We start from the raw sequence: 12,239 nt of genomic DNA on the forward strand, positions 1-12,239 counted from the left end.
CAGCAAATTCGTGCAAAGACATGACAGACTTGGAAACTAACCATTCTGCAAATTCTAAAATAATAACTGATTCATACCAGGATTATCAATGCACGCTCAAAACCATGTGGTGAAACGTAATTGGGAAACAGGACATTTACAGTGTCAGACTATCACTAGATCTTTTTTGACAGCAAAAGAAAAACTACATCTTTATATTGGAAAGACCTCACAAATTCAGGACAACTTGAGTTTGTTATGCCCTTATTTTTAAATTTTTTCTTAAAAGAGTAAATGGCACTTCTGGAAAGATCCATAAAATACTATTAAGGGACTGTCTTTGTGGAAGGTGACTGGACACCTAGGGTGGGAAGGAGATCAAGTTTTCAGTGTTCATCTTTTAAAAAATCATTTTAACATACCACATTTTCAATTTAAAAAGAGAATAAAAAATAAAGCAAGTATGTTAATGATACACAGCCTTTTGACTCTCTTCAACTGTCATCTTGAAGTGATATTTAAATCTTTTCTTTTTTTGGGGGGTGGGGGTGGGGAAGGAACAATGCTTTGCCACTTGGCATGTGAGATCCTAGCTCACCTGTGAGACCAGGGATTGACTCTCATGCCCCCTGCAGTGGAAGCAGAAATCTAACCACTGGACTGCCAAGGATGTACCTAAAGCAAAGTGAAGTTGCTCCGTCGTGTCCGACTCTTTGCGACCCCGTGGACTGTAGCCCACCAGGCTTATTGGTAGCTTAGTTGTGTCAGACTCTTTGAGACCCCATGGACTGGAATCCACCAGGCTCCACTGTCTATGGAATTCTCCAGGCAAGAATACTGGAGTGGGTTGCCATTCCCTTCTCCAGGGGATCGTCCCAAATCAGGGATCAAACCCGGGTCTTCTGCATTGGCAGGTAAATAATTTTGAACCATCAGGGAAGTCTCCTGGTATGATACAAAATGAAATACTCAGCAATGGTTATGAAGTATTTATTAGGAAATGTTAAAGCTCGATCTAAGCAAGCAGTTAGGTGTTTCCAGTTTATTGGAAATAGAGGAACACGTTAAATAATACCTGTAGGAACTCAACAGAAAAATAACAAGAAAAAAAAAAAAAGAAGGGAATGCTAAGAATCTAAAAAGACATAAAACTCATTATGGGGACAAGTGGAGAAATTTGAATTGGAAGTTTAGTAAATGGATGATATTAGGGACTACCTCAGTTTTCTTGTATATGATAATGGTATTGTAGTTCTGCCCTCATTTTCAGGAAATAATATGCTGAAAAATTTTAGGGCTTAAGCATCATAATGTCAGCAATTTAACTTTCAAATAGGACAGAAGAAATACTAGATGCAGATATACACCGCACTGTTGCTATTGTTTAGTCACCATGTTGTGTTCAACTCTTTTGCAACCACATGGACTGTAGCCCACCAGGCTCCTCTGTCCACGGGATTTCCCAGGCAAGAATACTGGAGTGGGTTGCCATTTCCTCCTCCAGGGGATACTCCCCATTCCAGGGATCAAACTCACATCTCCTGCTTGGCAGGCGGATTCGTTACCACTGAGCCACCTGGGAAGAACATAAAGTACATTATTCAGTTTAAAAAGTAGGCATACAGGTATTTACCTGAGGGTTAGTCACTCAGTCATGTCTGACTCTTAGTGACCACATGGACTGTAGCCCACCAGGCTCCTCTGTCCATAGGATTCTCCAGGCAAGAATACTGGAGTGGGTTGCCATTCCCTTCTTCAGAGTAACTTCCCAAACCAGGGATCGAACCCAGGTCTCCCACATTACCAAAATTTTTTACTATCTGAGCTACCAGGGAATCCCATAGTGATAAAATATATTTTTAAAACTGCAATCTGGAAAATATCCTGGTAGTCCAGTGGTTAAGACTCCGTACTTTCACTGCTGAGGGCCAGGGTTCAATCCCTGGTCTGAGAACTAAGATTTCAAAAGCTTCGAGGAGCAGTTTAAAAAAAAAAGGGGGGGGTGGGGATTACTACTGTAATTAGGAATCTAGCATACTGTTCAACTGAAGGCAAATTACATTAGACCAAGCCTGTATTACTTTTCTATGGTTTGTTTGCACAACAAATCCTGTTATCAGAACTCATGATACATCAGTTGTTCTGCTGCAAAGAGTAGAGAACAGATTTTTCAATTGTACATATCCTCCTAAGAATCAACCACTTAAAATGCTACCTGGGAAGTATACCAAATACAAAAATTCAAAGAACTCTGGCAACCTGTATCTTTAACTACTTTTCTGATACTTAGAGAGATACCTATTTTGCACAGTGCCTGTTACCATGGTACAAAACAATAAACTGATTATTATTGATATCATGCTCTTGCCAGTCTCTAATGTACTACTCTTTGCAAATATATTTTTACTCAACAAATTAAAAACTTGTAAAAAGTAACAAAAAAAAAATAACTGTAATGTACAATCAAATTCATAATGATTTGAAGAGGATCATATCCAGCTTTCATTTACTCAGTTTATCCATACCTTTTCATTTTCCTGGTTGTGTTTACTCATTGGTGATACTGGTTCAGAAAAATCAGTCTCATCATCTACTGCATACTCTCTGCCAGACAGAAAATCCAATAGGCGACTCTGCAAGAATTACACAATATTACTACAATCAGCTGAGAATTCCACTGCTGCTCCATAAGGAGTAGTACATGTGTGCTAAGTCACTTCAGTTGTGTCTGACTCTGTGCAACTCCATGGACTGTAGCCTGCTAGGCTCCTCTGTCCATGGGATTCTCCTGGCAAGAATACCGGAGTGGGTTACCATGCCCTCCTCCAGGGATCTTCCTGACCCAGGGATCAAATCTGCATCTCCTGCATTGGCAGGCAGGTTCTTGATCACTAGCATCACCTGGGAAGCCCCCATAACGAGTAGAGATCATTTCAACTTCCATTATTCATAGAACTGTCATCATTTAATATACCTAAACAGTCAACTGAATCCCAAAGAGCTTTTTTTCACTAGTTCGAGGCTCAGCTGACTGTAGAGAAATAAACAGGCTGCCAGTCACCTGCTTAGGCTAAGAAAGTCTTCTTGTGGTCTCTCAAGCCTCACCAACAGTAAAACAATCTGTTGGGCTACTTAATGGCTTCCTGAGAGTCTGGCAACCCTGGCACACTCATAGAAGGCATGTATTGATGTTCCTGAGATCTCTAAGGACTACTAAGCTCTTCTCAGGACTTTTCTTGTAGCTCAGTTGGCAAAGAATCCGCCTATAGTGCAGGAGTCTGCCTGCAGTGAAGGAGTGCGCCTGCAATGCAAGAGACGGGGGTTCAATTCCTGGGTTGGGAAGATCCCCTGGAGAAGGAAATGGCATCCCACTCCAGCATTCTTACCTGGGAAATCCCATGGACAGAGGAGCCTCCATGGAGGGCTACAGTCCATGGCGTCGTAAGAGTTGGACATGACTTAGTGCCTAAACCACCACCACCACCACCACCACCAAGCTCTTCTCAAGATTCACCATATTTGCTCCTCAGCCTAGGTCTCTGATTTTGTCCTCCAGATAATTGCTCAGCTTATGAAAGCAATCGCTGTTCCAGTTCTCCCTAGAGTTCAGTTAGAATAAAGACTTCTATGCTCCTAGACGGGGCTTCCTTAGTAGCTCAGAGGGTAAAGCATCTGCCTGCAGTGCGGAAGACCTGGGATCAACCCCTGGGTTGGAAAGATCCCCTGGAGAAGGAAATGGCAACCCACTCCGGTACTCTTGTCTGGAAAATCCCATGGTCAGAGAAGCGTGGTAGGCTACAGTCCATGGGGCCGCAAAGAGTCGGACACAACTCAGCAACTTCACTTTATGCTCCTATATGCCCATGGGGCCCTGCATCCATATCCCTCAGGAGAGGAATTATAAAAGTAGGAAATAAAAGGGAGAGGGGCATCATTCAAATTATGTTCCCAGAACTTTCCTGCATTATCTTTATCTTAACACCTTATAATTCTTACCTTATTTAGGCTACAATAAATCAAAAACAAAGAACACTTATCAGGATCATGAAATTTCAGGATCTTTCAGAAATCTTTAGAACTTTATATGTATCTTTAAAGATACTTTATATTAAGATATTTAGCATTTTTTTTAAATCAATCTAAGGATATTTTCCTGCTCATTTTTTCCTCACTGAAAGTTTCCTTTGAGTAGTGTAAGTATCAACCAAGTTGTTAGTCTTCTAAGATTTAAACACAGAAAATGTTCTACTTCACATATTACTATCTCAGCAGTTCCCACTTCTTTCCTGATGTTCTGCAGAGGAGACATACTGATATTTGGAGGCAGAACATCTTCAAATGCAGAACCTTATATATCTCACACTATTAGTTAATCCACTTAAATGAAGAAACTTGTTAGAGAACTTAGAGGCAAAGGATAAAATGAAAACAAAGACCTCAGGCAGATAATACTCTCACTGGCTTTTCAGAAATTCTTGTTTGTTATTCCTACAATCTAAAACTTGTGTTTCATTAGTCTCTCTAAATTAACTTTGTGAAAAATAGTTAAAAATCATCTCTAAAAGTAAGCAAATAAAATATAACTAGAGGGGAATTATAAAAAAAACTATCTTCATTCACAAGTATCCTTAGTATGGTGGGGGTGTGTATGCCAGGGTATGCATGTACGTAAATGTATTTTGAGAAAGTTAAAAATGGGCAAGGATTCTCATGATGGCCCCATGAGGCAAGGACAACAAACCACATGCCAGTATCCATTCTCCCCTTCTTCCTTAGTATCTGAGCTTTCCTTTTGTTTCTGGCATGTTACTACACAGAATAAAAACTATATTCTCCATCCTGGCTAGCATCTTGGTGTGGCCATGTGACTAAGCTTTGGTTAGTGAGATGCAAGCCAAAGAGGTACACCACTTAAAAGGAAAAGAGACTGTCCTCCCTTACCACTTTCTGCTGCAAGAAATGCTGATACAACATCTGGAGCTCCAACAACTACCTTGAACCACAAGTGATCTTGAACCACAAGTGATCTTGAGAGGAGAAGTGAAGAACTAAGATGGGAAAGAGGACAGAATGACAGAAAACTCCTAGGTATCCGATAACCATGAACCAATCACACACGTCCTAGATGCTTACTTAACCTTTAGACATCTTTTACAAAAGAAGGAAACAAACTTCCATTATCTTAAACAACTGTTATTGTGGAGGTTTCTATTCTAAGAAGCCAAATATTACTGCCAAGTTATTGAAAAGAAATATTTGTAAAATATTATGTTAGAAATTCCAGTAAACATTTTCTTCTAATTATGGCTACAATTAATTTTTTTTTATTACCACTGTTTAATTACTACTTTAGTGGCACTTGGTAAATATTAAGATAAAGAAATATCTTTTTAATATGTTAAAACATACTAGATATATTCAAATATATTCTAGAATAGTATATCAACCAAGCTATGAAGGATGATACTACATTAACTTTAAAATTCATACTCTATAAAAAAATAAGGCAATGAATATGTCTTCAAAAAAGGAATAGAATATTACCTCATGCAGAGAGTATCATACTGAACATTCTCATTAAATCATACTCCACCTTAGTAAAAAACTATTAATCCATAGTCATAGCAATTATTTATACTATATATGCCAAATGAACAGATGCACCCTAAACCAAGAAAGTAAAACACAAAAGCAATCCTCGACATTATTCAAAAAGAAATCACACATTTGGTATCGATTTACTAACAATGTTTTAATCTAATAAGTAGCTGTTCTTATAATTTAACAAAATATTAATAACACAAGTTCAACAAAATTTACCACCAAAATATTTCCCTCAAGTAATGACTTTCAGGTAGCTAAATTTTCCATTCTTAACATGATCCAGGAAGCAAAAGCATTATCAAGCTACTATAAATGCTAATACCATCACTTAAAATAAAAATAAATCTAGTCAAATTTTAATTCAACCAAGACAGAATTATTTAAAAAATACTTACAGGAGATATGTTCGCATAATTTTCACAATTAGAAGTCAAATCACTACATTTTTTATAAACATCAATCAGATCTAACATGTTACTATTCTTTAAGAAATCATCATAAATCTTCCTGATGTCCTCATAATGGTCAATCACTTTTATATTTTCAACTGGTAAGTTTAATTTCTCATGTAGAAAGTATTTCCAGGTCAATATGATATCACTGAGAGAGACTGTAAACTCTCCACTATGCTGAAAGAGAATAAAAATTAAAAATTACCAAAAATAAAATGATTAAGTTGGATGCTAGTTACTCATTAACTTACAATTAAGATCAGTTCAATTCAGTTCCTCAGTCATATCCGACCTTTTGCGACCCCAAGGACTGCAGCATGCCAGGCCTCCCTGTCCATCACCAACTCCCTGAGTTTACTCAAACTCATGTCCATTGAGTCGGTGATGCCATCCAACCATCTCATCCTCTGTCATCCCCTTTTCCTCTCGCCTTCAATCATTCCCAGCATCAGGGTCTTTTCAAATGAATCAGTTCTTCGCATCAGGAGGCCAAGGTACTGGAGTTTCAGCTTCAACATCAGTCCTTCCAATGTACATCTAGGACTGATCTCCTTTAGAATGGACTGGTTGGATCTCCTTGCAGTCCAAGGGACTCTCAAGAGTCTTCTCCAACACCACAGTTCAAAAGCATGAATTCTTCAGTGCTCAGCTTTCTTTATAGTCCAACTCTCACATCCATACATGACTACTGGAAAAACCAAAGCCTTGACCTTTGTTGGCAAAGTAATGTCTCTGCTTTTTAATATGCTGTCTACGTTGGTTATAACTTTTCTTCCAAGGAGTAGCATCTTTTTATTTCATGGCTGCAGTCACTATCTGCAGTGATTTTGGAGCCCCAAAAATAAAGTCTGCCACCATTCCCACTGTTTCTCCATGTATTTGCCATGAAGTGATGGGACCAGATCTTTGTTTTCTGAATGTTACAAATTGAATTTTGTCATAAAAAACTCTACATTGAATTCCACCAGATTTTAAAAGAACATCCAAGCTGAACTAAAGAATAATATTAATACCTGATATAAAAGAAAAAGATTTTGATGATATAAAGTAAATAATAATAATAAAATTAAAAAAAATACTATCAACTATAAAAAGTTTGCACTTGATAAACAACAAATATGAAAGAAAGTGAAAGCGTTATTTGCTTAATCGTGTCCAGTCTTTTGAAACTCCATGGTTTGTAGCCCGTTAGGTTCCTCTGTTCATGGAATTTCCCAGCCAGGAATACTGGAGTGGGTTGCCATTCCCTTCTCCAGGGGATCTTCCCCACCCAGGGATCAAACCCAGGTCTCCTGCAATGCAGGCAGATTCTTTCACATCAAAGCCACAAAGGAAAGCCTTAACAAACATAGTCATCTTATTTCCTTAACTTTACTAAATTTCTTCTACCAAAATTGGGGGAGGATGGGTGAGTACTGAGCTGTACTTAAGTGCTATTGATTAAGGAAACATTAATTCCTTTTAGTTCTTTTTGCTAAGGTATGTTTGGTCTCTTATTTAAAACTTCAGTGCCACACTGGATTCCTACATACTACATTATCCCAAATGTCAGTCTTAAAGCATGATCACAAAACTTAAATTTTTAAAAATTATGTTTTATTACTATTTCCAAGGAAGCTAAAATATCTGCTAAAATTTAGGGTCAGTGAAGAATTTTAAACCTTCCCCGCTTATCATCACACGTAACTATCACAAACAAATGCTAAAAAGCAACCGTTCAGGTTTCTTTCTCTAAGTTGTCAGATGTTACTAATTAGGCAAAATTGTTCTTTTTTTCCTCTTCTTCAATATCTTCATGATAAATTATCTCAGTGGACATGTTGAAGATTTTTTTTAACTGACTGTACTCTGTTCCACTTAAGTATCCCAGATATTAACAATGATGTCCTCCAAAACACGCTAGACCTAATTTAGTTAAAAAAAAAAAAAAATCTAACTACTGCTTTCCAATGCAGTATGAATAACAAATATTTTTAAGTATCTGTATGTGGTTTTGAGAAATATATTTTGCTGCCCTCTTCCACAGCTAAGTTTAATATGTTAGCATTTTTTTGCTAACACCAATATCTTTCCATTAATAGCATTTAAAAATGTGTGGGTATTTAAATACCATTCATTGGAACTAATACCATTCATTGGAACATTCATTGGAACATTAAATACCATTCATTGGAACTAAATTGTAACATCATCTTTAGCCAATGAAGATTAATAGAAAGAAATAAAAGGAAGCCAAATAATATGTTATTTTCTACATATCTGATTCTTTCAAATCTCTGTATCTTTTATAAAAAGTAGCCATATTTTCTAACTAATATCCAAATTTAAGACAAGGTGCCCAAACTGCCTTACAATAAGTAACTTTTTATTTATCCATATGGCAGCAACTAAGAAAATTATCTTTATTGTCTTTAAAGTAAGGATCCATTATATAAAAATTCTTAAAATTAATTATATTTCATGAAATTAGTTCAATGCACAATCAAAAAAAAAAAATCATTAACTCTCAAACACTGGAACTATGACCCAGATGTAAGACAGATTTGTAATTTCTCAGCATTGCATCAAAACTGTATACTTTACTTCCCAATCCCACAAAGATTACTTACACACCAAAGAGTTTCCAAATGGTATTTAAGTTAAACTAACTAATATAATTAATTAATTAGTTAGTTGAATTAATTCAATCATTTAGAGTTTCAAAACTAAACTGTTATATCTCAAAAATTCCTAACAACTATTTTGGAATAACAACCTTCATATTAAAAATAAATAAAGATTTTGCCTAATATAAATGTACAGATTTCATCCTAATGACTCTGTGCTGTCCTCAGTCATGTCCGACTCTTTGCAACCCCATGGACTGTAGCCTGCCAGGCTCCTCTGTCCATGGAATTCTCCAGGCAAGAATGCTGAAGTAGGTTGCCATTTCCAACTCCAGGGAATCTTCACAACCCAGGGACTGAACCCACGTCTTTTGTGTCTCCTGCATTGGCAGGCGGAATCTTTACCACTGCACCACCTGGGAAGTCCTATCCTAATGACTATAACTAAAGGGAACTATACAAGTTCTTAATCTTGTGAGAAAAGGTTTTGACTACATTAACAGTGTTTATACTGGGATTATAAAAACATTTTAAATCCAAATAAAAATGCACTTCAAATATCAGTTTTCACGATCAGGTGCCCATCATGACAGCATATTCTATTATTCAAACCAGTAACAACTGATTGAGAGAGTTTGCGGTCAAATCAGAAAATGTTTTGCTAAGAAAACATGCCAGCTGGCGAATATTTGAAGGAAGTTCAAAACGTTCAATCCTTTAGTTCTCTGATGGACATAAGAAGGATTGTATTTCACAAGAATAAAATGAGAAAAAGCTAGTTACACTTATCAGAGTACTTGTACTTTTTACATTTTACCAAATGTATACTTGTATAATTATTGTACTTATATAATTATTCAAAATTTTAAATAAACTTTATTTTTTAACTAACTGGAATTCTTGTTTTTGAAAGAGAATAGATAGCAAGTTTACTTAAGAGCATTAATTGGATGTATGACCTTGAATAAGATACTGAAATCCCTGACTCAGCTTCCTTGGTTATAAAGTAAGATTGTACATATTAAATAACACCTGATAAACTGTAAGCAATCAAAACTGTCAGTTTCCTTTCTCTTTTCTTATTCAATGTAAAATAACAGTTTGTTGTGGGAAGGGTGGTAGATAAATAGAATATAATTTTTAAAACTGTTTCTTCCTATTTATTATATCACTATTGGATCATTTTCAAATCTGACAGTCAACCACAGGTGCTGTGACACCTTTCCACGAAGTTATAAAATTAATATTTTGTTTCATTCAAAGGAATATTCATAGGGTTCTTAAGGCTAGTTAAGTTGAAAAGTAGCCCTAATCGGGCAATGGCCAGACAAATTAAATCTACAGAACCAATTCCAAAAAAAGGAAAGGCTAAAATTTTATTTGCAATGTAGTAATGAAGGAGGAAATGGCAACCCACTCCAGTGTTCTTGCCTGGAGAATCCCAGGGATGGCGGGGCCTGGTGGGCTGCCGTCTGTGGGGTCGCACAGAGTCGGACACGACTGAAGCGACTTAGCAGCAGCAGCAGCAGCAATGAAGATCTGATAGAGTGCCTGATGAACTATGGACAGAGGTTTGTGACATTGTACAGTAGACAGGGATCAAGACATCCCCATGGAAAAATGCAAAAAAGCAAAATAGCTGTCTGAGGAGGCCTTACAAATAGCTGTGAAAAGACAAGAAGCAAAAAGCAAAGGAGAAAAGGAAAGATATAAGCATCTGAATACAGAGTTTCAAAGAATAGTAAGGAGAGATAAGAAAGCCTTCCTCAGCGATCAATGCAAAGAAACAGAGGAAAACAACAGAATGGGAAAGACTAGAAATCTCTTCAAGAAAATTAGAGATACCAAGGGAACATTTCATGCAAAGATGGGCTCCATATAGGACAGAAATGGTATGGAACTAACAGAAGCAGAAGATATTAAGAAGAGGTGGCAAGAATACACAGAAGAACTGTACAAAAAAGATATTCACAACCAAGATAATCACGATAGTGTGATCACTCACCTAGAGCCAGACATCCTGGAATGTGAAGTCAAGTGGACCTTAGAAAGCATCACTACGGACAAAGCTAGCGGAAGTGATAGAATTCCAGTTGAGCTGTTTCAAATCCTGAAAGATGATGCTGTGAAAGTGCTGCACTCAATATGCCAGCAAATTTGGAAACCTCAGCAGTGGCCACAGGACTGGAAAAGGTCAGTTTTCATTCCAATCCCAAAGAAAGGCAATGCCAAAGAATGCTCAAACTACCGCACAATTGCACTCATCTCACACGCTGGTAAAGTAATGCTCAAAATTCTCCAAGCCAGGCTTCAGCAATATGTAAACGGTGAACTTCCAGATGTTCAAGCTGGTTTTAGAAAAGGCAGAGGAACAAGAGATCAAATTGCCAACATCCTCTGGATCATTGAAAAAGCAAGAGAATTCCAGAAAAACATCTATTTCTGCTTTATTGACTATGCCAAAGCCTTTGACTGTGTGGATCACAATAAACTGTGGAAAATTCTGAAAGATATGGGAATACCAGACTACCTGACCTGCCTCTTGAGAAATTTGTATGCAGGTCAGGAAGCACCAGTTAGAACTGGACATGGAACAACAGACTGGTTCTGAATCGGAAAAGGAGTATGTCAAGGCTGTATATTGTCAACCATTTATTTAACTTCTATGCAGAGTACATCATGAGAAATGCTGGGCTGGAAGAAGCACAAGCTGGAATCAAGATTGCTGGGAGAAATATCAATAACCTCAGAAATGCAGATGACACCACCCTTATGGCAGAAAGTGAAGAGAAACTAAAAAGCCTCCTGATGAAAGTGAAAGTGGAGAGTGAAAAAGTTGGCTTAAAGCTCAACAATCAGAAAACTAAGATCATGGCATCCGGTTCCATCACTTCATGGGAAATAGATGGAGAAACAGTGGAAACAGTGACAGACTTTATATTTTTGGACTACAAAAGCACTGCAGATGGTGACTGCAGCCATGAAATAAAAAGACACTTTCTCCTTGGAAGAAAAGTTATGACCAACTTAGATGTCATATTAAAAAGCAGAGACATTACTTTGCCAACAAAGGTTCGTCTAGTCAAGGCTATGGTTTTTCCGGTAGTCATGTACAGATTTGAGAGTTGGACTGTAAAGAAAACTGAGCACCGAAGAATTGATGCTTTTGAATTATGGTTTTGGAGAAGACTCTTCAGAGTCCCTTGGACTGCAGTGAGATCCAACCAGTCTATCCTAAAGGAAATCAGTCCTGAATATTCACTGGACGGACAGATGTTGAAGGTGAAACTCCACTGCAGTGAGATCCAACCAGTCTATCCTAAAGGAAATCAGTCCTGAATATTCACTGGACGGACAGATGTTGAAGGTGAAACTCCAATACTTTGGCCACCTGATGCAAAGAATTGACTCATTTGAAAAGACCCTGATGCTGGGAAAGATTGAAGGCAGGAGGAAAAGGGGACGACAGAGGATGAGATGGTTGGATGGCATCACCGACTCAATGGACATGGGTTTGAGTAAACTGCAGGATTTGGTGATGGTCAGGGAGGCCTGGCATGCTGCAGTCCATGGGGTCCCAAAGAGTCAGATACGACTA

General features: G+C 37.6%; 1 protein-coding gene across 7 annotated transcripts in view; it reads right to left on the reverse strand.

Annotated features, from left to right (window-relative positions):
- Positions 1 to 12,239, reverse strand: part of PARPBP (PARP1 binding protein) — a 67,875-nt gene that overhangs the window by 50,203 nt on the left and 5,433 nt on the right. For 6 of the 7 annotated variants that reach the window (XR_008712857.1, XM_055575324.1, XM_055575297.1 and 3 more), the window contains 2 exons: positions 5,979 to 6,212; positions 2,505 to 2,612 (listed from right to left, as the gene is read on the reverse strand). Coding sequence is in view for 6 of the 7 variants with exons in the window: in XM_055575324.1 (XP_055431299.1) it covers positions 2,505 to 2,612; positions 5,979 to 6,212 (342 nt within the window). In the remaining variant the exon portion in view is untranslated. Of the gene's footprint in view, positions 1 to 553; positions 1,556 to 2,504; positions 2,613 to 5,978; positions 6,213 to 12,239 lie in introns of those variants that run through there. The other variant, XM_055575345.1, reaches the window with a different exon arrangement.

This window comes from Bubalus kerabau, chromosome 1 (assembly GCF_029407905.1).
Source record: "Bubalus kerabau isolate K-KA32 ecotype Philippines breed swamp buffalo chromosome 1, PCC_UOA_SB_1v2, whole genome shotgun sequence".
Taxonomy (NCBI): domain Eukaryota; kingdom Metazoa; phylum Chordata; class Mammalia; order Artiodactyla; family Bovidae; genus Bubalus; species Bubalus kerabau.